Source organism: Leptonychotes weddellii, chromosome 5, assembly GCF_054177405.1.
Source record: "Leptonychotes weddellii isolate Sample4059 chromosome 5, ASM5417740v2, whole genome shotgun sequence".
Lineage (NCBI taxonomy): Eukaryota > Metazoa > Chordata > Mammalia > Carnivora > Phocidae > Leptonychotes > Leptonychotes weddellii.
In genome coordinates, this window is record NC_138373.1 from 68,880,568 (window position 1) to 68,906,771 (window position 26,204).

At 45.5% G+C, this 26,204-nt stretch overlaps 1 protein-coding gene across 3 annotated transcripts in view; it reads left to right on the plus strand.

Annotated features, from left to right (window-relative positions):
- Window positions 1-3,469: 3,469 nt before the first annotated feature.
- Window positions 3,470-26,204, plus strand: part of SLC6A13 (solute carrier family 6 member 13) — a 41,417-nt gene continuing 18,682 nt past the window's right edge. Inside the window, exons 1-4 of one of the 3 annotated variants that reach the window (XM_081821010.1) lie at window positions 3,470-3,922; window positions 10,219-10,425; window positions 22,411-22,545; window positions 25,503-25,643. In XM_081821010.1, the coding sequence (XP_081677136.1) occupies window positions 10,224-10,425; window positions 22,411-22,545; window positions 25,503-25,643 (478 nt within the window). In that variant the 5' untranslated portion in view covers window positions 3,470-3,922; window positions 10,219-10,223. Of the gene's footprint in view, window positions 3,923-6,740; window positions 7,636-10,218; window positions 10,426-22,410; window positions 22,546-25,502; window positions 25,644-26,204 lie in introns of those variants that run through there. The other 2 variants (XM_081821011.1, XM_081821009.1) reach the window with 2 other exon arrangements.

Sequence of the window (26,204 nt, forward strand, 5' to 3'; positions counted from 1 at the left end):
TCATGGTCCCAGGGTCCTGGGATCAAGCCTTGCATTGGGCTCCTTGCTCGGTGGGGGAGCCTGCTTCTCCCTCTGCCGGCTGCTCCCCCTGCTTGTGCTCTCTCTCTCTCTCTGACAAATAAATAAATAAAATCTTTAAAAAAAAAAAAAAAGGAGAGGGAAGCAAAGTTGGCATGAGTGCGTGGGCCAAATTGTCGTGTGCAAGGCCATCAGCCACAGTGGTAAACTTTCTAACAAAGCTGGCAACCTCCTGGAGCAGTTGAGTTCTTAATGTCAAAGAAGGGTTTGCAACCCCTTAGGGAGGTCATCTTCTCCTAATCCTTTCTTTCCTAGCTGACACAAAGCCCATGGAAGCAAGGTTTCCTCCAGACTCCCTGGTAATGCTTTTGTGATTTCTGATTCAGAAGATTTTGCATATTAATCTTAGAAGAATCGAGAGGAAAATGGCCAAATGATGTTAGTCTATTCTAGAAAATCTTTTCCTTTTTCTTAGTGGAGCTCCCTGGAGTGAGATGTAACAAGAGTGAAGAAGGTTGGGGTAGGGCTTTGTTCAGAGGCTTGAGAACAGGGGAAAGGGCACGTGAGAAGCTGGGGCCAAGGCCTCTGAGAGCGAACCTTAGGTTTCCTCCTGTCTGCAGTCAGTTCCCCCCACTCAGTTCCATGAAAGCATGTGGCTGTGATGGAGAAAAGAGGCCCATGGCAGCTAAAACTTGCAGCGGCACCTGCCAAAACCTTGCTGTTGCTGGACCTTGACACTCATGGTTGGGCCCGGTGTTCTCCCGGGGAACATAAAGCTGCTCACACATCAGCATCAGACAAGGCCACGTTGTGATCATGACGGGTAAAGACAGAAATAAGACGGCTCTGTGATCACGTCCAACGAGAGACAAAGACATGAACAGCGTCCAGATCACAAGAAATGACCGAACATCTCCCTGTGCTGGCTGACATGGAGGACTGCTGCTTCCCCACTAGTCCCCACGGCTAGCTTCACTTCATTCATCCTGCTCTCCAGATAAAATTGATTAAGAGATCCGATCGTAAAATGATCTCTGCTTCCTAACAGCATCCAATCCGGAGCAAAGCGCTGCTTCCTGAACCCTCACAAAATCACCTAACACAAATTCATTTTATGACAAATCCTTCCTAACCCCCTCTTGCTGAGATGCCCCACACTTCCTGTGCTCTGCTTCTCCCTCGTTGCAGTGAGTAGTTAACCTATTTAACTCTGGGGGTATCCCTGGGGCCTTTGGCAGGTGGACATTGACCCAACAGTGTGAGTGGGCCCTGTTCTTTTCTAGTTTGGCGGAACAGAGACAGAGGAGAGCTATATCGTCATGCTCCCTTCTGGGTTCCCTCTCCTGCTCTGGATGAAGAAAAGAGTCATCAGCAGTGAGAGATGAGATTATGGGCATACCTCCAATTCTGTATCCATCAGCGAAGTGATAGTGCATGGATGTATGTTCTTGCCTATCACAAATAAACTCCTGCGGTGCTGTTTAAAAATGTTTAGCATAAAAGACTGTCCAAAGGTTGAAATTGTTCTTTTTACGCGTGGTCCCTCTGCCCTAACCTCTCACCGTGGCTCTGGGCTATGGTGTCCGGGTGTCGAAGCTATGTTGAGAATTTCTCCATTCAGTCAGAGCTCCTTATCGCTAACTGTTAATCAGCCAAGAGTTTCCTGCTGAGACTAGTTACATCAATGTTGCAAACTCTCCTCTCTGTGTATTCTGAGGATCAGATGAGAAACCAGGGAAACAGGGATCAGAAGAAACTGGATACAATTGGAAAATAACAATTTTGTGGAGTTAAAGAGAAAAGTTATGATTTTTCCTGCCTTGCTCGGGAAGGCAGAGTAGGGGCGCGGATTGTACACACATCTGGATAGGAGAACGCCTCTAATTAGATTGTTAAAATATTCTTCAAGTCTGATGAAGTTTTCAGTGAAAGCAATATATTTTTCCTTGTCATTTCATTACTGACCTCTTTCCTAAGAAAGCCCATGGGTCAGCAATAGCCCAAATAAAAACAGTGCCAGAGCTGTGCTCGGTAGCCCTTGTCTTTTTTTTCCTCCCAGAGTTAAAGTGTAGCCTGGTAGCTGTAAGTTAGTGGACTTTGAAATCTTACAAGCCTGAGTTCAAATTCTGCCTCTAACCATTTTCTAGTTACGTGACCTTAAGAAAGTCATTTACTTTCTGGGTTTTTATTTATTTTTATATTTTATTTATTTATTTATTTATTTACTGGTTTCTCTCTCTCTCTCTCTCTCTTTTTTTAAAGATTTTATTTATTTATTTGACAGAGAGAGACACAGCGAGAGAGGGAACACAAGCAAGGGGGAGTGGGAGAGGGAGAAGCAGGCTTCCCGCGGAGCAGGGAGCCCGATGCGGGGCTCGATCCCAGGACCCTGGGATCATGACCTGAGCCGAAGGCAGACGCTTAACGACTGAGCCACCCAGGCGCCGGTGGTTTCTCTTTTTTAAGAGGTCATACTAGCAATCTCTCTTGTCTTTCCTGATCAGATGGGGGCCCCCAAATGTGGGGGGACCCACTTGGGTGGAAGCCAGAAGCACAGGAGGTAAAAGCATTCACCGGAGGCAGAACAAAGGAGATGGAGGTTTACTGAAGACAGGGAAGGGCGCTGTGGGCAGGACTGCAAAGCAGAACCGCAGAGCAGAGTCTGTGGCACGAGGCAGTGGGTTAGGGCTGCACCAAGCAGAGAGGGTGAGGAGGTATGGGAACGTATGGGATTCTCCTTTTTTGGTACCCGCGTCCAGGTGTAAGTAACCTATCGGTCAGCTAGAGTTTATAGATACTTTGAGCTGGGTCGCCTGATGGGCCTGTCTGTATTCACCCAGGGGGTTGGGGGCACCGTGGGCCCTTCTACCTCACTCAGGCTTCCATCGTTCAAGCCTCTTGCCCAAAAGCGACCTCTACATCTGTTTTATAGGCTTATTCTGAGGGTAAAATGAGATGGTGTGAGTCCAGCACTCAGCACAGTGCCTGATACATTGGAAACACCCAATAAAAAGAGTAATGGTGATGACTGATATTAATATTCTTCGTCATAAGTTTTATTTCTTTGAGACCTTGGGCTTATAGAGTTTAGGCTATCCTACCTGGAATCAAACAGAGCACAAGAGAAGAGTCACCAGCGTTTTGGTACACCTGCGGTCCCAGCGCTTTTCCCAACAGGGTCTAGTGCTTCGACAACAATAGTCAGGGAGCAAACCAGGATCTTTGGAAAAAACCCTTTTTATTTTAAATTAATTTTAGACTTAAGGAAATGTTGTAAAAATAGTACAGTTTCCGTACACCCCGAAAGTTAACATCTTAGCCTACCGTAGCATGATTGTCGGAACAGGAACATGACGTGTGCGGACCACCATCAACCTAAAGGCCTTCTTTGAATGGCACCAGTTTTGATACTAATGGCCCTTTTCTGTTCTAGCATCCTGTCTAGGACCCGAGGTAGTTATCCCAGGGGACATGTGAGTGTTACTTCCCCTCAGTCTCCTGCGGCCTAAGATAGTCCCTGTCTCCTTGTCTTTCATGACTGTGCCACTTCTAAAGAGCACTGGTCAGTTATTTTGTCCAGTGTCCCCCACTCTGGCTTTGTCTTATGTTTCCTCATGACTGAGCTGTGTTTTTGGCAGAGTGTGGTTGTGCTTGTCTTAGTACATCATCTCCTGCGGTTCGTGGTATGGATAGTGATATGTCTTATTGCTGGAGATGTTGGCCTGGGCCACTTGGTTCTGGTGGTTTCTGTCTGACGTCTCCGCCATGAAGTGACTCTCTCTTTGTAGTTAATAAACATCTTGGGGGAGATGCTTTGAGACTATGTAAACTTCTCACCCACTAATTTTAGCAGTCATCGGTGGATCTTGTCTCCAACAATTATTACAGAGGTGTTTGTCTAATGGTGAGTTTCTATTTCTTGCTTTCCTTCTACTTTTATTTTTTATTTTATTTAATTAATTTTTTTTTAAGATTTTATATTTTTATTTGTCAGAGAGAGAGAGAGGGAGAGAGCACAAGCAGGGGAAGCGGCAGGAAGAGGGAGAGGGAGAAGTAGGCTCCCCATTGAGCAGGGAGCCCAATGCAGGGCTCGATTCATGACCTGAGCCAAAGGCAGATGCTTAATTGACTGAGCCACGCAGGCGCCCCAATGCCTATTAATTTAAAGATATCCCACCACTTCCTTCACCAACCCATTCCAATGTTGAAACTGGTGTTGCTCAGAAATATTCTTTCTGAAATGAATCATGCTCCTTCGAAAATTTATTTGCCCTTGTGTCACTCCTAGCAGAGAGAAAAAATTGCGTGGGGGAGTATATCATGGCATATTGGCATTGAAATATGCCCAGGGTCTACAGGATAGAAGCCAAGACCTGCCAGGCCCACTTTCTCCATGGTTCACTTTATATCATACATCCTGTTTGGGAAGCACATCCTTCCGTTATCCTAACAGTCTCCAGTGAGGCTTAAAACGAATGCAGCCTTTTGAGTGAGAACTCTTGAAGACTGATTCTAGTGTTCCCTATTTCCAGGTTTCTTGACCCAAGAGGGCAAAGGATGATGGCGATGTGAAGTAGAAGCAAATCTAGTCCTGCCTGATTTGTGCTAAACCCCAGACAGGGAGTTGTGAAGAACTGTCAGGAACACTCATTTACCAGTAGTTCTCAAATGTTTTAAAACTTTGGTCAACCTAAACAGGACAAAAGACTTATAGCATCAATTCCTACTTTATGGAGAAAAAGAAATTGGGGATAACAAAGATTTGGAGAGGAATTAAATAGCAATCATAGATAATATGTAAGGGGCACCAGGCTGGCTCAGTCAACGGAGTGTGGCTCTTGATCTCGGGGTTGTACATTTGAGCCCCGTGTTGGATGTACAGATTACTTAAAAATAAAATCTTTAAAAAAAGGTAATATGTAAGTGGTTATGTAAAAACAATAGGCTCAACAAGCAAAGCCAAACATTCCTTAGTACAAGACCAGCAACTCTAAACAACTCTAATACAAGTCTAAAGCAACTCAGCCTGATCCTGATGTTGTCCTGGTCACCGAGAATCTTTCCTGGAAACAGGGAACCCCAATTTTTGCACATAGAGGACATAGGAGGGCTGTGCAACATTGCTAAAAGTTGTATGGTGTCCTAACTTAGAATACTATACATATATCCCCATCTGAGGCCTCAGTACACTCCAGTTACCTGGTCATTTTAGAGCACAAATACTAGGTTTCTAATGCTTAGCAGCTCATTTAATAGGTCATTAGTAAGTACCACTTGATGGTAAGTAAGAATAGAAGTTAATAGCATTGCCTTTGAAGATGGACTTTTTTGTATGAGTTTGCAACCTCTCTCGGAAAACACTTTTGGTCTCTTGTTTAACAGTTAAATAAGATGGAGGGATGGTTAGAAGGGGCAGCTGAAACACAGGAATAATAGTCTCTGTGAGGCTCCCTGTGCATTTTTTATTTTAAAGATTTATTTATTTATTTGAGAGAGAGAGAGAGAGAGAGAGAGCTGAGCCGGCAGCCAGACGCGGGACTCTGAGATCTTGACCTGAGCTGAAAGAAATCCAGAGTCGGCTCCTTAACCAACTGAGCCACCCAGGCGCCCCTCCCTGCGTAATATCATGATGTGCTTCTCCTCTGTGTATGTTCAGGCATAGTTTTCTTCCTAAAGATTTTATTTATTTGAGAGAGAGAGACAGAGAGCAGGAGAAGGGAGGAGAGGGGGAAGCAGACTCCCCGCTGAGCAGAGATTTCCCCCCCCACACACACCTGATGGGGGACTCGATCCCAGGACCCTGGGATCATGACCTGAGCGGAAGGCAGACGCTTAACCAACTGAGCCACACAGGCGCCCCAGGCACATTTGTTTTATCCCATTCCGTCATCCACCCGCACCCCCGCCCCCACCCCCTGACTGCTTCTTACTGTCTGGCCCAAGCCCATCTTTGCTCAGGGGTCTCCCGATCTCATCCCCTTCAGGAAATCTTCCCTGCTCACTGTGAATGATTTCCTAAGGATCAATACCAACTACCATTCGAAGGCTTGCTAAGTATTAGGCCCTTCACAAATGCTCATTATCTCCCGAAACCTCACTCAACCCTGCAAGGTAAGGAGTCGGCACCCCTTTTTATAGATTTCTCGAAAACAAGGTTTTGGAGCAACAAGGCCACAAAGTGGAAAGCGATGGGGGCGGGACTCCACCCTGGAGCATCTGGCCTGGGTGCCCAGGGCACGTCCGGGCCCAGCGTACGCCCCAGGTCATGGCCTGGGGGCTCTGCCACCCCGCTCTGCTCCTGCCCCCACACGAAGTGCCAAGTGTCCAGGACTGGCCGGCGGCCGCCTCCGCTTCCCACCCAGCTCTTCTGCTTAGGATGAGTTTAGGGCTTTGCTTTATTTTAAAGCTTGGCACTTTTTTCCCCTTATTGGTTTAAAAATTAAAAAAAAAAAAAAATCAAAACTAGCACATTGTTTAACAATCCAAAAAATCCTGAAGCTTCAAAAGCAGAAGTGAAAAATGTCCCTTACTTCATGTTTCGTTTCCGGGCCCCAACCCTACCTTCCAGATAGGACTAGTATTAATTGTTTAGTGAATACGTTTTCAGACTTTTCTGTATGTATATATATATTCCGCCCCCCACCTCCGGCCCCCTTCTGTATGTATATAAATGTGTGTGTGCCAGGCGCCTGGGTGGCTCAGTCGGTTAAGGGTCTGCCTTGGACTCAGGTCATGATCCTGGGGTCCTGGGATGGAGCCCCATGTCAGGCTCCCTGCTCAGCGGGGGGTTCCACCCTCTGCTCCTCCCCCCGGGCTCATGCTCTCTCTCTCAAATAAATGAATAAAATCTTTAAAAAATGTGTGTGTGTGTGTGTGTGTTGAGGAAGTTTTTCTGACTTCTCAGATTTCTGTGATCTATGTATCTTTATTCTTTTTTTCTGGCAAGTTTTCTTTTATTGAATTTTATGCATATAATTTTGCCAGTAAAACAAAAAGTAAAAAATAAAAAATAGATAATATGGTACAACCTGCCAAAATAATGATTGATATTTTTTCATTCCATTAATGTATTTTTTTTTATTGAGGTATAGTTGATTATAGTTGATATGACATTAATTTCAGGTGCCCATATGTATCTTTATTCTTCATCGCGGTCCACAGCAAATCATAAACTGCAGAAGGATGAGAGAAAAGTACATTCAGTCTATGGGGCACCCAACCAAAGGAACACCTATTCCTGATGGGAGTATAGGAGCACTGGAGCTGCAGAAGGGGTGGAAGGCGGGATCCCTCCAGGGAGCCCCCGAGGTTGCCAGAGGGAAGAGCGGTGAGCTCTGGGGAAGACAGCTTGCTGCCCGGCCGGCCTCACAAGCAGCTGGCTTGACCTGCCGGGGTGTGCTCACACTCCCCGGGCTGTGAAATCACTCGCGTGTGAGTGGTCTGGTGCTCAGGGGAGGGGGGGGTGGGGAGGCAGGAGGCGGAATGTGGGCCGGGCCAAGTTTAGGATTACAAGTGCGGCTGGGGGTCAGAGCCACACTTTAAATAGCCAGCACCTTCCCCTTTCCCCTTAGATAATTCTTCTCCCCCGACTGGACCTCTGGCAGCAACTGCACTAAGGTTGGTGACATTTTCTCCTCTCTCGCTCTCTCTTTCTTCTGTTTCTGGGTCTCAGACTACAGGTTGGTAAGATCATAGGACTTACAACCAAAGGATTTTTTGATCCTTCTCGAAAATATGTCCTGCCATTTATGTGTGCATGTGCAAAGACTAGATGCTATATTCTGGGCTTTCTGAAGCTCCAGTGGCCGTGGACTTGAGGGACCATGTGCTTCAGAGGACGAGAACCCTAGACTGAGAGGAAAGAAAGGCTTTCTTCTCTGTGAGATGAGACAATGAACAACTCTTTGGCAAGACTGAAAGAAAATAAAAATTTGAGTGCCTGTTATTCTACTAAGTGCTTTACTTTATATATATCGCTTCACTTAGTCCTTCTCACCTTCACAGAGGAGTGAACCGAGGCTCAGAGTAGTTAATTCACTTCCCCGGAGTCAGCGAGTGGTACAGCGCAGAGCTAAGATCTGTGCCCGGCTTGTCTGGTTGTACACCTTCTGATGGCACTGCGCCACCTCTGAGAAGCAGTACCCTAATGAGGCCAGGGACCCGGGAAGACTGCTGTTTCTTCTAGGGCCTGGGAGGATGAAAGAGTGGAGGGAGATGACGTTCCACCATAGGACAGCACCCGTCGGTTGGTAAAGGGAGGCTCAGAACCAGCACAAGACGTTAGACAGTCTTCTCGGAAGGACTGAGGAACCTTCTTGGGACCAGCTGGTTGGGTTTCTCCTTCTTAGCTCACAGTCTTTGGAGCTTATTCCCTAATTTATCAAATAAGCAAAGGTGCCTACTGTTCCTTGACTTTCTCCGTGACTTTTTGAATCCCTGTGGTAGCCACGCTGGGGAGGCGGCGTCAGAGGGGAGTCTGGGCAGGTGAGGCTCCCACTGAGAAAGTGCTGTTAACGTGAATTTTTCTTGAGGCGTATGAAAAAGTCCATCTGCCTACTTCTCCAGAAAAAGGACCATTGTATAGAATCAGGAGGGAGTCATCAGAAGATGCTATTGAGACATGCTGGGAATGGAATGGAATGGAATGGAATGGAATGGAATGGAAAGAGCAGGGACAGAGTGGGTTCAAGTCCCACCTATGCCGTCGCCTGGCTGTAGGGTAGCAAACATGTTACTTTACCTCTCTGAGCTGCAGCTTCCTTATTTACAAAGCAGAGCTAACACTGCTTACATATCAGGGTGGTTGTGTGGATTAAAGGAAACAAATACATGTAAAGAGCTTAGTAGTAGTTGCTCACTAAATGTGAGCCATATCCAATCTTACCTTCAATCCCAGTAAGAGTCTAGAAGAGGGCAGTGAAGCATTTGGAACAGTGGCTCTTTATTTATACCATAACAGATTCCTATGTGTGTCATCACCAAAAAAGAAAAAAGAACCCATAGTTCATCTTTCTCTTATGTTGACTTTAGAGAGACATGGAAGATCAGCCCATCTTCATCAGAATTCCAGGGCCCACTCAGCCTCTCTCATCCTTTGGGAGGATTTTTAAATTTTATTTGTTTTTAAAATGATGTTGCCATTTTAAAAAAAAAAAGTTTATTTATTTACTTGAGAGAGAGAGAGAAAGCACAAGACGAGGTAGGGTCAGAGGGAGAAGCAGACTCCCCACTGAGCAGGGAGCCCGATGTGGGACTCGATCCCGGGACTCTGGGATCATGACCTGAGCCGAAGGCAGTCGCTTAACCCACTGAGCCACCCAGGCGCCTGCGAGGATTTTTTTAAAACTTGTTTTTATTTTAATATTATAAAATAAATCATGTTCTTTGATGAAAATGTAGAAAATAGAAATAAGGAAAACATTCCTATAATCCAACCACGGAGAGAGAACCATTTTGGTGGCTATCCTAATCTTTTATTGTATACACTTTATAAAATATTTTCCACGCATAATCATATCATAAATGCTCTTTTATAACTTTTTGCTTCACATATTGTGAACACTTTCATTTCATTACATTTTCTTCTGCAACACAATTTTTGATGATTGTATAACAGTCCAGTGTATGTATGTGCCATAATTTATTAACCTATCTACCATTTTGGGACATGTATGTACTTTCTAATTTTTTGCTGTTGTAAACAATGGACATCTTCGATGCCAAATCCATAGCCACAGTCACAGCTATTTCGCTAGACTAAATTCCTGCGAGGGAAGTTGGTGGCCTTGAGGATCCTTTCAGCTGTCCCCAGCATGCAGAAATACAGACACTGAAGGGCATGCTAACACAGACGAAGTGAGTCGTAGGCTGGCAGGGAGAACTTAGACAACCCAGCGGCCATGTGAAGTCTTCCATATCCACAAGCCCCAACCCAAGAGGACCTGCCGAGTGGAAGCCATGCCTGTACCTCAGTATTCATGCTTTCTTCCCGAACAGGAAAGGAATATACATTCGCAGCAGCTGTTCCTCAGCCTTTACCAGTAAGAGCTGCTAAGGAGAACATGGGTCTTCAGGCAAGGGGATAGGGACCTACTTTTTCTTCTAGTGCACTCATTGCCCTGGGAATCTGCTGGTGAAGGAAGGGGAAGGCTTTCCTCCTAGGATTCCCAGCAGCAACAGAGCACTCTGCTTGTTTTCCAGGTGGGATGGATAGCAGGGTCTCGAGCACAACCAGTAATGGAGAGACAAAGCCAGCATACCCAGTCATGGAAAAGGCGAAGGAAGATGGCACCCTGGAACGGGGACACTGGAACAACAAGATGGAGTTTGTGCTGTCAGTGGCCGGGGAGATCATCGGCCTCGGCAACGTCTGGAGGTTTCCCTATCTATGCTACAAAAATGGGGGAGGTGAGAGCCACTGCGCCACCCCACCCATCCCTGGAAGGAGGCTGTCTCCAACTCCCGCACTTACTGCCCCTCTGGGGAGTTCCATGGGTGCATAGAAATGCTGGAGTTGGAAAGACCCTTACAGGTCAGGAAGGACACTGCAGGAGACTGAGACCTAGAAAGTCACGTGACTTTCCCAGGGGGTTTTCTGTACTGGTATGGCATCCTAGGAATATGAACGTGGGTTTGGAACCAGATGGATCAGAGTTCGGACTCTGGCTCTGCTACTTAATCTCTGTGTAATCTTTTTTTTTTTTTAAAGATTTTATTTATTTATTTGAGAGAGAGAGAATGAGAGACAGAGAGCATAAGAGGGAGGAGGGTCAGAGGGAGAAGCAGACTCCCCGCTGAGCAGGGAGCCCGACGTGGGACTCGATCCCAGGACTCCAGGATCATGACCTGAGCCGAAGGCAGTTGCTTAACCAACTGAGCCACCCAGGCGCCCTAATCTCTGTGTAATCTTGAGCAAGTCATGTAAGCTGTCAGAGTCTCCACTGCTCTTCCTGTAAATTAAGATAGTAGTACCTGCCTTTCGAGTTGTTGTAAGGATTAGAGGTAATGTGTGTCAAGCGCTTAATAAATGGCAGCTGCAGTGAAGACGATGTTGATACTGAGCTGTCCTGCGGTCATGAGACCCCTCAGTCTGTGTCTTCCCTATGCTGCTGACGTCACGACATTCCCCAAGGCAGTCATTACCCAGCCCCTCCCCGTGTCATAACCTTTGGTACCAGTGGCTCGCCCTTAAAAATTCCCCACTGAAAGTCTGTGTGTAGGTGGTATTAACTCCAACTGTTTCCTCGGTCTTTTTTGGCTTCTCATTCCCCCCACCCCGTTGCAGCCCGCTGGGGTAGCTCTGCTCCCCGCCAGCAGTGGTGGTAATTTTCCGACCAGTAACTCACTCCCAGGGCATCCCAGACCTCTGTGGATTTCTCAGGTCCTGAAGCGTCCTGGGTGAGCCGTAGGTTAGGAAGATCGCCTTGCGGATGGGTAAAGCTTCCAAGTGTTGGGGATCCCCAGATCTGGTTTGGAAGTGAGACTGCAGTCTGGGCTGGGGGAAAGGGAAATGCCGAGGTAGGTCACGTGGGGAAATGCTGAGGGCGGTGGTTGTTTTGTGGGCCACAAGGATTGGACGGTACCCTCATGTAAACACTTACCCTTTTCCAGGGAAGCAGGAGCCTCCAAATGCATGGAGCTCCGCCTCCCCATGGTTTTGGACAGTGGAAGTGGGAGGGCTGGGTTGGGGGGTACAGAGGCACGCTGAACCCCTGGAGCCCTATTCTCAGGATTGTGGCAATTGGAGGACTGGCCTTGGAGTTGGAAGTTAACTTGTATGTTTCCAGAGGGGAGGGGATGGGCTGATATGTCCTTTCTTCCTGGGGATGTCTGGCCAGCAGCCTGAAATCACAGGACTTTTCCATGTGCTCTGTGAGGGAAGGAAGGAGGTCATCCCACTTCAAACCTAGCCTTGGACACTCCACATGCTTGCCTTCAGTGAACTGGGTGGAGGGACGAAGCTGCTCCAGGGCAGAGGAGGAGTCTGGGGGCTAAGTGGGGCTCTGGGACTCTGTACCTGGAGCCTAGTAACCAGCTTAGCTCCTCACATGGCAGGAAGATTAGGAGGTGAGAAGCTTTCCCCAAGCCTCTCTGGAATTGGGTAAAGGTTGGCCTGGGAATTAGCAGGAGTGGCACGAAGAGGTGGGAGGGAGTGATTTCCAGTGATTTCTGGCACAAAACCACTGGGCTGAAGAAGGGGAAGGAAAGGGAGCTGTGCCCAGGAGCCGTGGGGGGTGTGGGCTCACTCCGTTGAGGGGAGCTTCTCTGGCAGTGTTTGGATCTGAGCTCTGCCCTAGGGCTCTGTGGTAAGTTTGTGCAGGCCCAGGAGTGTGTGACACTGTCTCGGGTGGAAAGGCAGGCCCAGGAAGCATATCAGGGCCCCTTGGTTCTTGCCACGGGCCTGTGACGGAAGGGGGTGGGTGTGACTGACGGCTTGTGGCTGCTTCCTCCCTGGATAGAGCCGGCCTTCCTGCACGCTGATTCTGATCAAGAGTGGAGACATTTTCAGGGGTCCTGGATCCAGTCAAACTCTGTTTAATCCCTAACACTGCCACCCACAGTCTCTTCCCTTGATCAAGAGCAGGGCCTTAGGACTCCTCTTTTCCTTGATGGACGACAACAGCTGGAGGGAAGTGTTCTGAGGGGCTTTGGAGCTAGAGGCTGATGCCCAGGTTTGCTCTGAAGGGCAGGAGTCATCCAGGGCCACCGGGCGAATTAATGGAAAGCCTCCTTTGCCAAGGTAAGGGGAACTCACTGAGGGTATGTGCGGTCATTAGAGGGACCTAGACAGGCCTGGTTTTTGGTGTTCCCAGCAGTTTAACCTTTCTGTCATCACTCAACACCCCTCGCCTTCCTGGGAAAGCAAGCTCCTACACAGAATGGGCCCCAGCACTTCCTCTTCTCACCTCCTTGTCTGGCAAGGAACAGACTGATGCCTCTTTCTGATGGGACCCTTTGTCACCTGTATGGGGCAGGAAGGTGAGGAGAATGGAGATCACTTACATTGATTTGACCCTTTTTCCTCCTGGTGTAGAGATTTTATTTAAACCCATGGTTCTCCAACTGGGATTTGGGGATGAGAAGAATGTTCTGAGCAAGTTCTGGAGAAAGATGCTGGGGCACTCTGGGGTGTACCATGTTCAGGTAATGGACCCTATCGGCCTGTTTCTGGGCCCTTTCTTCAACTTCCCAGCCTTGAACAGCCACTTTTTGCTTGGGGGAAGAGTGGGAGGATAAGCTAGGCACTTTATTATTATCCGTATTTGTTCAGTGGTGAGGTCACGGATGAAAAACTCCCCAAAACATAATTTTAGTTCCAAATGTAAATACAAATGATGTCTTCTTTGGTTCCTTCCAGCTTTAACATTTGGTAGATCCCAATTAGAAGTGAGTTCCCAAGCAGAGAAAGGGCTGAGACAAGAATATGATAGAAAAGCAGGTGAACAGTGAAACACTATAGTCGAAAACCAGAGAAGCTGAGAAAGTGATATAAAGAAGCCCATCTCAAATCAAAAGCAACCAGTAGGCTTTTCAGGGAGAGGGATGCGAGCGATGCCTGCCTCAATCATCTCCGCAGTGAGCACCCTCCCTGCTGTCCAAAACCTGTGGCCAGCCCACCCCCTAATGGCTTTCTGGAGTCTCCAATCTCAGCCAGTTGCCCCCGCACACAGCCCACCAAGCCCCGACCCCGACCGTGTCATTCAACAGCAATTACCGGCTACATTCCATTTGCCCAGAATGCTTCCAAGTTGTTGGGATCCATGTACGAACAGAACAGAACAATTCCCTGTCCTTGTGGGGCTTACATTCTAGAGGAGGGAGACAGACAATACACAATAAACATACTAAATGGGAAAATTATATAGTATATCAGAAGTTAAGGAGTGCTATGGAAAAAGACCAAGGAGAGCTGGGTAAAGGGGATCAGGAGTGTATGTGTGCGGGGTGGGGACACTGAGAACATTTGAGCCAGGGTTTGCCAGGAGTGAGAGAGTTGGTTGTGTGGATATTGAGGGTAAAAGTGCTCCAAGATTTAAGAGTCATAAAGCAAGAGGCTGACTGGCTTGTTTGAGGAGTTGTGAGGAGGGGAGCAAATAGAAGCTGGGGTCAGAGAAGTAAATAGGACGGGGGTGGCAGATCATGGAGGTCCTTGTCAGTTATTGTGAGACTTTGGCTCTGGCTCTGGTGACATGGGAGAAAGGGCGGGGTTTTGAGCAGGAGTGGCATGATCTTACATTCTACTTTTTTTTAAAAAGATTTTATTTATTTATTTGAGAGAGAGAGAGCACCAGAGAGAGCAGAGAGCACAAGCAGGCTGTGGGGCGAGGAGAGGGGCAGAGGGAGTGGGAGAAGCAGGCTCCCCGCAGAGCAAGGAGCCTGATGTGAGACTCGATCCCAGGACCAGACGCTTAACCTGAGCCGCCCAGGCGCCCCTGTGCTCTTACATTTTAAAATAATCTCTTCAGCTGCTGTTGAGAACTGGGTGTACAGGAGTCAGGGCAGAAGCGGACCAGTTAGGAGGCTGAAAATATTAGAGTCATCCTCAGTTCCTCCCCCTCCGCCAAACTGTTGGATCTATCTAAATACCCAGGTTCTGGGGGCTTCCGAACACGAGCCTTCAGCTGGGCTCTCTGCACTCTGGCTGCCAACAGACTGAGCTCCTCAACACCCAGAACCGCCTAGGACTGGAGACCTCCCCATGATGTACGCAGAACCTGACACTTCTTGTCACCTCCATTGCTCCTGCCTGGTCTCAGCGGTCCAAGGGCTGCAGCCTGAGCCCCGTGGAGGAAGGACGTGCCCTCCGCTGTGTTGTGGAAGGCCCCGAGAGGAGCAGGTGTTAAGAAGAACATAAAGAGTTGCGTTGTGGGAGCGCGGACTTGAGATATCTCTGAGCTGTCCAAGGGGAGCTGTCCACTAGGCAGTACAACACAGGAGTCTGGAGTCTGGGAGAAAGATGCGGAGATATAAACCTGAGGGTGATTAGCACTTTCACGGTGAGAAGAGAGAACAAGGAGTGGGGGAAGAGGAAGGACCAGCAGGGGACAGAGAAGGAGAAACCAGTGCAGAAGGATAACAACCAGGACACTGAAGTGTTTTGGGAGGCAAGGAAAGCGATGAGGTCAGGGAGGCCGGAGGGACAACGGCATCAGACGCTGCAGGTAAGTTAGGAAAGTTACGGAGGAGAATGGAGTGTTGGCTTTGGTGGCATGGGGGCCATTGGTGACCTTGTAGGAGCAGTCACAGCAGGAGGCCGGGGCAATGACTGCTTGAGGTGGGTTCGAGGTAATGAGGGCAGAGAGGAATTAGAAATAGGAAGTATGGGTTATTTGGGCAAAGCTCGGGAGTGGGCAGAGGGCACGTCCGCTGTGTGTTCTCCCTCCTGGCTAGGAAGAAGCCAATATGAGGGCTGCGTAGTCAGGACAGTGTCTCCTGTGTGTCCAGCGGTGGTGGGGATAGGTCTCCTGCCTGGCCAAGTGGCCGAAGATGCTGCACATTTGTACTATTTCTCAAGCTCTCCACCCTCAGCTCCCTGGAGGGAAATGCAAACATGACCTTCCAGTGGGGCCTGTCCCCTAAAGCTCTAGCCATGGGGATGAGAAGTCTCTGGATAATCCAAAAGGCTTGATGTTGGGGGAAGGTGGTAGGAGAGGGTTTTAGTAATAGGATTCAATCTGCCAGGAGGGAATATAAATTACTTGTCCACCAGTCTCAGCCCAGACAAAAACAGATCATCTGCCAACCATTTTATACTTAATTTCTTTTTTTTAAAAAAGATTTTATTGACTTATTACTTATTTTTTAAGATTTTATTTTTAAGTAGTCTCTGCACCCAATGTGGGGCTTGAACTCATGACCCCGAGATCAAGAGTCACACGCTCCTCTGACTGAGCCAGCCAGGTGCCCCTATACTTAATTTCTAAGTCCAGGTTGCTGAAAACCAGGGGCAGAAGTCACTTGTGCAAGGAGTCGTTGGTTTTGCTAGTCATAGAACACCAGCTGGAAGTCACCTTGTGTGAGGACAGATGCTTCCTTTTTCCTTGTCCCTCCTTCCTACTGATCTTCAGTCTCCAGACACCCAGATCCTTCATGGGGCTTCAGCTGGGGTCTCTCCAGCTCCCTGGACCCTGGCTGCTGGCAGTCCAAGTTCCTCCACACCCGGAATGCCTGGAGACCCCATGTGAGGTGACAACAGAATGTCCCACGGCTGGATCTCTAGGAATACGGATCTTAGAGCAGCAGGCTTTGGGGGTAGGGCAGCCCTAGGCCACAGGGAGAGAGGCCACAGGGACACTAATGCAAAGAGGATTAAATAGTACCTGGCCTCGGGGAGACTGATCACCTTGATGCTGCTTGTTAGTATAAAGAACAAAGGGAAACGAGGAGCACTTTTTTCTCCATATAAGAATAATAATTGTGTGTGATAATAAGTGATAGTTTGTTACCATTGTTAGTTAATGACTCAGCCCCCAGTAGTGGTCAGACTACTGTTGATTCTGGCACATAATGGCTCATGTATGCTCACCGCTGGGTTGCTCATGTGGAACCTCATCAGTTTAGGCTTTAAAATATTAGCAGGAACATTACAGAGGACACCACAGAATGGGTTCCTTTTGAGAAGGGTGGCCTGCAGAATTTCTAGGTTGGGCATGCGGACTCTCCCAGCTCATGGGGAAACATGCCAGGACATTTCAGAATTTGGGGAAGGAGACTAACCTGCTGGAATGGGAGAGCAGGTAACTGACGTCCATCCTCCATTTCTAGGACTAGCTCCATCTTTTAATCGTGGTGACCTGGGCTTGAGTGGGGAAAGAGGCAGGGTGCCCCATGGGACCCCCACGTCTGCATCTGGGCCCCTCTGGAGCCCATCACTCCCCTGACCCCTTCCCCTTGTTGGGCCAGTGGCTCAGCTTATGGAGTGTGGACCTTGCCCCTGTGGCCAGTTGCCCACGTGCTCCAAGAGGCAGAGGACGAGGGGAGCAGAGCTGACCATGGAACCCACTGCAGTTAAACATTGGCTCGGTTTATTGGGAAAGAGCAGGTAGCATAAAGATGGGGGGGAGGGGCTCAAGCTGGGCTGAAAATTCTCTTTCTTTCTCTCTCTGTTCTCTTTCCTTTTCTGCCATGTTTTCAACTCTTAGCAGTAACTGTTCATATCAGCTACTGAGTTCTCTCTTCCTGAATTTTCCCTTCCTGCTCAGTAAGTCTTGGATTGATTTATGGACTTATTAGGCTGAGGTGTTTATGATCTTCTTTCTTTTTTTTTTTTTTTAAGATTGTATTTATTTATTTGACAGAGAGAGACACAGCGAGAGAGGGAACACAAGCAGGGGGAGTGGGAGAGGGAGAAGCAGGCTTCCTGCTGAGCAGGGAGCCCGATGCGGGGCTCGATCCCAGGACCCCGGGATCATGACCTGAGCCGAAGGCAGATGCTTAACGACTGAGCCACGCAGGCGCCCCTGATCTTTATTTCTTTGCCCTTGTGGTAATCAGGTGCTTTCCTCAGCGTGACTTATGGATGTGTAGACTACAAGCCAGAGATCTGGAAGGTGAAGAACTGCAGAATGTTATTCCCCATTAACTTTCATTTTAAACAGTTTTATTAAGATATAACTGATTTACGACAAAATGTACATATTTAAAGTGTACAGTTTGATAAGTTTTGACATGTGTACACTCATGAAACTGTTGCCACAATCAAGATAATGAACATATTCATGACTCCCCCAGGTTTCCTCCTGTCCCTTTCTCCCACCTCTTACCTTTACTACCCTGTCCCAGTGCAGCCACAGACCTGTTTTTTTAATATGTCTTTCCAGTTTTATTGCGATATTATTGACATAACATATGCTAAGTTGTAGGCGTACAACATGAGGATTTGATACATGTGTCTGTTGTGAAATGATTACTACAATAAGGTTATTGGACGCTTCCATTCCCTCACATAATTAGCTTTTCTTGGCGATAACACTTAAGATCTATTCTCTTACCAACTTTCAAGTCTATAATACGGTATTGTTCACTATAGACACCATGCTGTGTACTTTCGATTGCCAGACCTTATTCAATTTATAGCTGCAAGTTTATCTCCTCATTTCCCCCATCCCTGAGCCTCTGGCAATCACCACTGTACCCTTTAATTCCACAATTTTGGCTTTTTTTTTTTTTAAATTTTTAAAAGCTTTTTGTTTGTTTGTTTTAGTAATCTCCTCACCCAACGTGGGGCTTGAACTCACAACTCTGAGATCATGAACCACATGCTCTTCCGACTGAGCCAGCCAGGCACCCCCAAATTTGGCTTTTTGAAGTCTGCATATAAGTGAGAACATACAGGATTTGCTGGGGTATTGAGCTCATGGTGGACGAGGCCTCTGGTGCTCTGGGCTATGGTTACTGGTCTGGGGCTGGAACATGAGCAAAGGGACCCTGGATGACAACAAAGCTGGGTTGTCAGGTCCAGAAGGGACCTGACATCACTACTCTACTCCTCACTTTGCTAATGAGAAACATAAAGGAGAAAGGACACTTGCTTAGGGTCTCAGGAAGTTAGAGGCCAAAGCCAGAGGAGAACCAGGGTCTCCTGCCATCCAGGCCAGCAGGTGGGGAATGTTGCAGCCCTTGAACATACTATGTTTCTTATTCTCTCTCTGAAAATATAATGTCCTCAAGGTCTGTCCATGTTATCTCAAAAGGCAGGATTTCCTTCTTTTCATGTCTTGATATTTAAAGTGCATTTCTTTTAAGCAACATATAGCTGAGTCTTGCTAGTTTTTGTTTTGAAGCCACTCTGACAATCTCTGCCTTTTATTTGGGATATTTAGACTATTTACATTTAAAGCAATCATCTAGTTAAGTTTAAATCTGTTATCTTACTATTTGTTTTCTACTTGTCCTATCAGTTCTTTGTTCCCCTTTTCCTATCTTTCTGCTTTCTTTTGAATTAATTGGATATTTTTTAGTATTTCATTGTTGGCTTTCTTCCTTTGATGGCTTATTAGCCACAAGTCTTTGTTATATTAGTTGAATGATTGTTTTATTTTATTTTTTTAAAAAGATTTCACTTATTTATTTGTCAGAGAGAGAGAGAGAGAGCTGGCGCACGCGAGCGAGCTCAAAGAGGGGGAGGGGCAGACGCAGAGGGAGAAGCAGGCTCCCTGCTTAGCAGGGAGCCTGATGTGGGACTCGATCCCAGGACCCTGGGATCATGCCCTGAGCCTAAGGCAGACGCTTAACCAACTGAGCCACCCACACATCCCTGAATGATTGTTTTAGGTTTTGTAGCATGCATCTTTAATTTATCACAGTTCACCTTCACGTGATATTATATCACTTTACATATAAGATAAATGTATTATTGTAAGGACAATAATACATTTCCATCTCTTTCCTCTTGACTTCTGTGCTCTTATTGTTACACATTTTACTTTTCATATGTTATAAACTCCACCTCATATTGTGTAACCAGTCAGTTATCTTTCAAAGAGATATGGGTGATAAGAAAAAATTCTTAGATGTTTACCTATGTATGTAGTTACCATTTCTAACATTCTTTGTTCCTTTGTGTAGAATCATATTTCTCTCTGGCATCGTCATTCCCCTCTGCCTGAAGGTCTTTCTTTAACCTTTATTATAGTGCAGATCTTCTAGTGATGGATTCTTTCAGGTTTTGCTTGTCTTAAGAAGCATTACTTCACTTTAATTTTTGAACAGTATTTTTATTGGAAGTCTAGCTAATAGTTTCTTTTTTCCTTCAGTACTTTAACTAATGTGCTCTCTTACTGCTGTCTTCTCATTTGCATTGTTTCCAATGAGAAATTTGATGTCATCCTATCTTTGTTCCTCTGTACGTATGTGTCTTTGTTTCTCTGATGAATTTTATTTTCATTTTTTAAAAGATTTTATTTATTTATTTGTCAGAGAGAAAGAGCACAAGCAGGGGGAGTGGCAGGCAGAGGGAGAAGCACTCCCCACTGAGCAAGGTCCCTGGGATCATGACCTGAGCTGAAGGCAGATGCTTAACTGACTGAGCCACCCAGGTGTCCCTATCTGGTGGCTTTTAAGATTTCCTCTTAGGGCGCCTGGGTGGCTCAGTTGGTTGGGCGACTGCCTTCGGCTCAGGTCATGATCCTGGAGTCCCGGGATCGAGTCCTGTATCGGGCTCCCTGCTCGGCGGGGGTCTGCTTCTCCCTCTGACCCTCCTCCCTCTCATGCTCTCTGTCTCTCATTCTCTCTCTCTCAAATAAATAGATAAAATCTTAAAAAAAATATTAAAAAAAAAGATTTCCTCTTAAAAACTCTTAATCACTGATTTAAATAATTTATGATGTGCCTTGTTATAGTGTTTTTTATGTTTCTTATCTTGGGGCTCATAGAGCTTCTTGGATATGTGGATTTATAGTTTTCATCAAATTTGGAAAAATCTCACCCATTATTGTTTCAAATTTTTTTCTGCCCCCCCCCCCCATCTTTTATCTCCTTCAGGGACTCCACTTGCTAGTATATTAGACTTTTTGAAATTGTCCCATAGCTCACTGACACCTTTTTTTTTTAAACCTCTTTTCTCTGTTTTGGATAGTTTCTACTCTGTGGTTCAAGTTCACTAATCTTTTCTTCTGCTGTTAATCTGCCACTAATCCCATTCAATGTATTTTTTATCTCACACATTGTGGTTTTCAGCTCTAATTTTTTTTTAAAGATTTTATTTATTTATTTGACAGAGAAAGACACAGTGAGAGAGGGAACACAAGCAGGGGAAGTGGGCGAGGAAGAAGCAGGCCTCCCGTGGAGCAGGGAGCTGGATGCGATGCAGGGCTCGATCCCAGGACCTGGGATCTGAAGCAGACGCCCAACCACTGAGCCACCCAGGCACCCCTCTAATTTTTTTTTTTTAAGTAGGCTCCACGCCCAACGTGGGACTTCAACTCACAACCCTGAGATTGAGTCGCATGCTCTACTGGCTGAGCCAGCCAGGTGCCCCTGTGGTTTTCATCTCTAGACATTTGACTTGGGTGTTTTCAGTATCTTTCATGTCTCTGTCTAACATTTTGAATATATAGAACACAATTATAATAATCACTTTAGTGTCCATATCTGCTTATTCTAACATTAGTGTAAGCTATGGGTTGGGTCCAATCAATTGATTTACTACTCATTATGAGTAATATTTTTCTGCTTCTTTGTTTTCCTGGTAATTTTTAAAAAAGATTTTATTTATTTATGTATTTATTTGAGAGAGTGAGAGAGAGGGTGTAGGGGGAGGAGGAGAGGGAGCGGGACAAGCAGACTCTGCGCTGAGTGTGGAGCCCAACATGAGGCTCAATCCCATGACCCTGAGATCATGACCTGAGCCAAAATCAGGACATGTTCAACTGACTAAGCCACCAGGTGCCCCTTTCCTGGTAATTTTTGATTGGACACCAGACCTGGTGATTTTTGCTTTATTGGTTGCTGAGTATTTTTATATTTCTATAAATATTCTTGAGCTTTGTTTGGAACCAGTGAAGTTATTTGATACTTTTGGGTTTTGCTTCTAAGATTTCTTAGAACCAGAGTTGTGCTAAATCTAGGGCTAATTATTCTTCATTTCTGAGGAAATGCCTTCTCTTTCCGATGCCCTGTGAATTCTGGGACTATCCAGTCTGACTGGTGGGAGCCAGCACTTTTCCCAGCCCTGTGTGAGCACCATTATTCTCCATCTCTTTGAACGGTTATTTCCCTTACCTTGGGTAGTTTCCTCAGACATATGTGCTTATTTTTGATTGGACCAGCACTCAGTTGAAAGCTAGAAGTGGACTCCCTGCAGGTATTTGTACCTCCCTCTGTGTGCTTCTTTTCTCTGGTACTCTGTGAACTCCTCTGTCTACCTTAGCAACAGATAGAGGGGTCCACCGTGAATAAAATACCAGCATTTCTAGCATCAATACGCTTGTCTCAGCAGAAAGGATTGTGAAAACTGAAGCAGAAAGGATTACTAAAGGGAAATCTGATTTTAGTCTGCTGAAAGTCTCTATCTAGCATTAAAAACAGTCATTTCCTTGAAAAGAATTATAGTCTGTGGGCTATGTTAATGTTCCTGGATGTCCATTATTCAATGAGCTCCTTGCTGTTGCCAGGTTATGTGTAATTGAGGTAATAATTGATGTTTGGTGGGGAGCAAACCTTGGTAGGTATAGATTGAAACTTTCAGAGTGAAAGAAAGGGCTGGTTAGGTAACTTGGTGACTCTTGATCTCTGCTATGGTTCCAGACATCTGGAGAGAAATCCCCCACAGTTTTGCATGACCTGCACCCCTGGGGATTCTGACTGGCAGGGTGGAGTGGTGATGGGAGGAGATGAATGTGGACCACGAGGAGGCTAGTGCCAGGTAACAGAAAGCCTGTTTCCTACCCACAGGAGCCTTTTTCATCCCCTACCTCATCTTCCTCTTTACCTGTGGCATTCCTGTCTTCCTCTTGGAGACAGCGCTGGGCCAGTACACCAGCCAGGGAGGCGTCACAGCCTGGAGGAAGATTTGCCCCATCTTTGAGGGTGAGTAGCCTTGTGCCTGCTTCCAGGATATCTGCATACATGTTAACCTTATTTGGGATGACTGGGTGGTTTAGTAGCAGTGCTGATTGACATAAGACTCTGTGTCTTCATGTTAAACCCTCTATTTGTGGGCCCAATGCTGCACTAATCACCCAATCTATCAGAGAATGGAGAAGATAGGGATGAGGATGGGAAAAAAATCTTCAGATTAAATAAGTAGAGTGCAAAGCTATTTTAGCTATGTATTTTACAAATGTATAACAATGACTTTGTATTTTTCAAAACATTTAATTAATTGCAAGACATTTAAAAAGAATTTTTTTTAAAGATTTTATTTATTTATTTGACAGAGAGAGAGAGAGACAGCGAGAGAGGGAACACAAGCAGGGGGAGTGGAAGAGGGAGAAGCAGGCTTCCCGCAGAGCTTGATCCCAGGACCCTGAAATCATGACCTGAGCCGAAGGCAGACGCTTAACGACTGAGCCACCCAGGCGCCCCAAAAAGAGAATTTTAAATGACAAGAAATATCAGTAATAATTCTACTGTCTTGACACAATAGCTATTTAAATTTTAGGGTGTTTTAATATTTCTTCAACATTTCTCTCTATATAGGATTTTCTTTGAGTTTCTATTTTAAAGTAATTATATATTCTTAGAAAATTGCAAAACTAGTACAGAGAGGTCACATGTACACTTCACCCAGTTTTGCCCAATGGTAACATCTTACTTAACTATAAAAAAATCATAACCTGGAAATTGATATTGGTACTATCCACAGACCTTATTCAGATTTCTCCCGTTTTCCATGCACTTATTTGTGTGTGCGTGTGTGTGTGTGTGTATAATTCTGTTATTTTATCGTGTGAAGATTTATATAACCATCACCACAATCAACGTACAGACTGTCACATTATCACAAAGATCTCTGTCATGCTACTCTTTTACTCGTTTGTAGTCACACCTGCCCCTCCCTGCCCATCCCTAGCCCCTGGCAACCACTAATTTGTTCACTATCTCTATAATTCTGTCATTTTGAGAATGTTATATAAATGGAATTGTATATAACCTTTCCAGATTAACTTTTTTTTTTTATTACTTTCTAAATATCTACTTTTTGGATGTTTATTTTTAAAACTTTTAAAGGGAACACATGAAACCTCTATTTGACACTCTTCCTATATCTGATAGAAACAATGATAAGATTTTTAGGGATACATTAATCTTCTAAAATATTGGCATATATTACAGCTTTAACTTTTGTATTACTAAAACATTCATCCAGATTAACTTTTTTAGTCAGCACAATGCCCTTGAGATCCATCCAGGTTCTTGTATAAAGAGTTCATTCTTCTTTATTGCTGAGTAGTATTCCATGGTAGGGACATCCCACAGTTCATTTAACCATCACCCGCTGAAAAACATTTGTGTTGTTTCCAGTTTTGGGGATTCGTTTCACTCATTTTTTTTTTCCTCTGTATAGAGCTTACATATCTATTAATCTGGGATATACACAGTTTATGTCCCCACTTTCCAGTTAGTGTTATTTTCTTTCTTTCTTTCTTTCTTTCTTTCTTTCTTTCTTTCTTTCTTTCTTTCTTTCTTTCTTTCTCTCTCTCTCTCTTTCTTCCATTCTTTCTTTTTTTTAGAGACAGAGGGTGGGGGAGGGGCAGAGGGAGAGGGGGAGAGAGAATCTTAAACCGGCCCCAAGCCCAGTGCAGAGCCTGACGACTCGGGGCTCCATCTCATGATCCTGAGATCATGACCTGAGCCGAAATCAAGAGTCGGGACGCTTAACCGACTGAGCTACCCAGGCACCCTTATTTTCCATTTTCTACACAACAAGAATTTAACGATTGCATAAACTTCAATTGAATGGATATATCATAATTTACTTAACAGTTCTCTGTTTTGGGCTTTTTGCTTATTTTCAATTACTTATAAAATTGTTATATTCTGCTGTCATGTGTAATTGCTGAGATAGCTTTGCCCTTCTTTTTTGGGAATTATTTCTTTGGGATAAATTTCCAGGATTAGGATCGCTGGGTCAAATGGACAATCAAGTTGATGTCTCTTGATCTGGCTTATTAAGTTGTCCTATGCAAGTGTTATATTGACTTGCTATGTCATTATATTTGAGTAAGCATCTTTCCCCCATATCTTTCACAACTCTGGGTATTTGGGGTTCCCAAACTTGTCTGCACATTGGAGTCACCTGGGGACCTTCAAAATAACCTGAGGCTTGTGCCTAACCCCCAGAGATTGTGACTTAATTGGTCTCAGGTCTGGTTTGGGCTTTGAAATTTTAAAAATATTCCCAGGTAATTCTAATATGTGGACAAATTTAGAAACACTGAGTTACATCATTTGTAAAAAATTTCGCTATGGCTGTCTATGCAGAATGGTACTTCACCATTGTTTCCTTTTGCACACCTGCAATTATTAAGGAGGATCTAGTTGTATTTTCTCCTATGTGAATTGTCTATCCCTGCTCTTTTTTTTTTTTGCCAAGTAGGCTCTATGCCCAACGTGGGGTTCGAACTCACAACCCTGAGATCAAGAGTTGCATGCCCTATGGACTGAGCCAGCCAGGCGCCCCTGTTCCTGCCCTTAACATGTATTTTTATATTTCAAAAATACATCAACGTAATTCCAGAGAACATTAACTATTGGAATCTTCGAGTTAGTCTTATACATTTAAAAAATAACTTTAAATCGGTGAATTTTCAGAACTGATAAAGATGGAAGGACACAGGAAGCCAGAGTAGAGCACAATGGAAGGCAGGGAGAAAAGCCCCTCCTCACTTGCCAGGGAAGGAGACGAGAGAGCCGGGAACCTGGGCCCACCACTATCTTAGGGCTCTGATAGTGGAGTACAAGCCCCCTCCTAAACTGGGATGGGTGGCGTGTGAGAACTCTGTCCACTGTCCCTAGCCCAATTCTGCAGTTTTCCCTTGCAGGCATTGGCTATGCCTCCCAGATGATTGTCGTCCTCCTGAACATCTACTACATCATTGTCCTGGCCTGGGCCCTCTTCTACCTCTTTAGCAGCTTCACCGTCGACCTGCCCTGGGGAAGCTGCCACCATGAGTGGAATACAGGTAAGGTCATCCCTGGAGAGTCCATTTCCCCCTGCTGCTCTGCCACATTAACCAGGACTGGGATTAGCCGCATATCCCGGGCACCCATCCCCAACCTTAACTTGGGACATACTAGAAACCCGCCAAGTAGGTCACAGACAACTTGTATCAAAGATCAGCGTGAGAATTCACCAGCATCATGGGCGAGATGTCACAGACTTAAAAAAAAACTGTCAACTGTACTCAAAGTAAAAAAAATTAATGTATTCAGTTCGTAGATTGTAAATTCACATATTATGCAAACAGACTTGATTTCTTTTTAAGTAGTTTAGCCATTTATTTATTTCAATCTGAAGTCTGATCACGTTGGTGTATGTATGTATTGTTTGTCCATGATCTTTGTTCCTCACGTCTTCTTTTTTTTTAAATAAACTATTTTTTTATTATGTTATGTTAATCACCACACATTACGTCATTAGTTTTTGATGTAGTGTTCCATGATTCATTATTTGCATATAACACCCAGTGCTCCATTCAGTACATGCCCTCTTTAATACCCATCACCAGGCTAACCCATCCTCC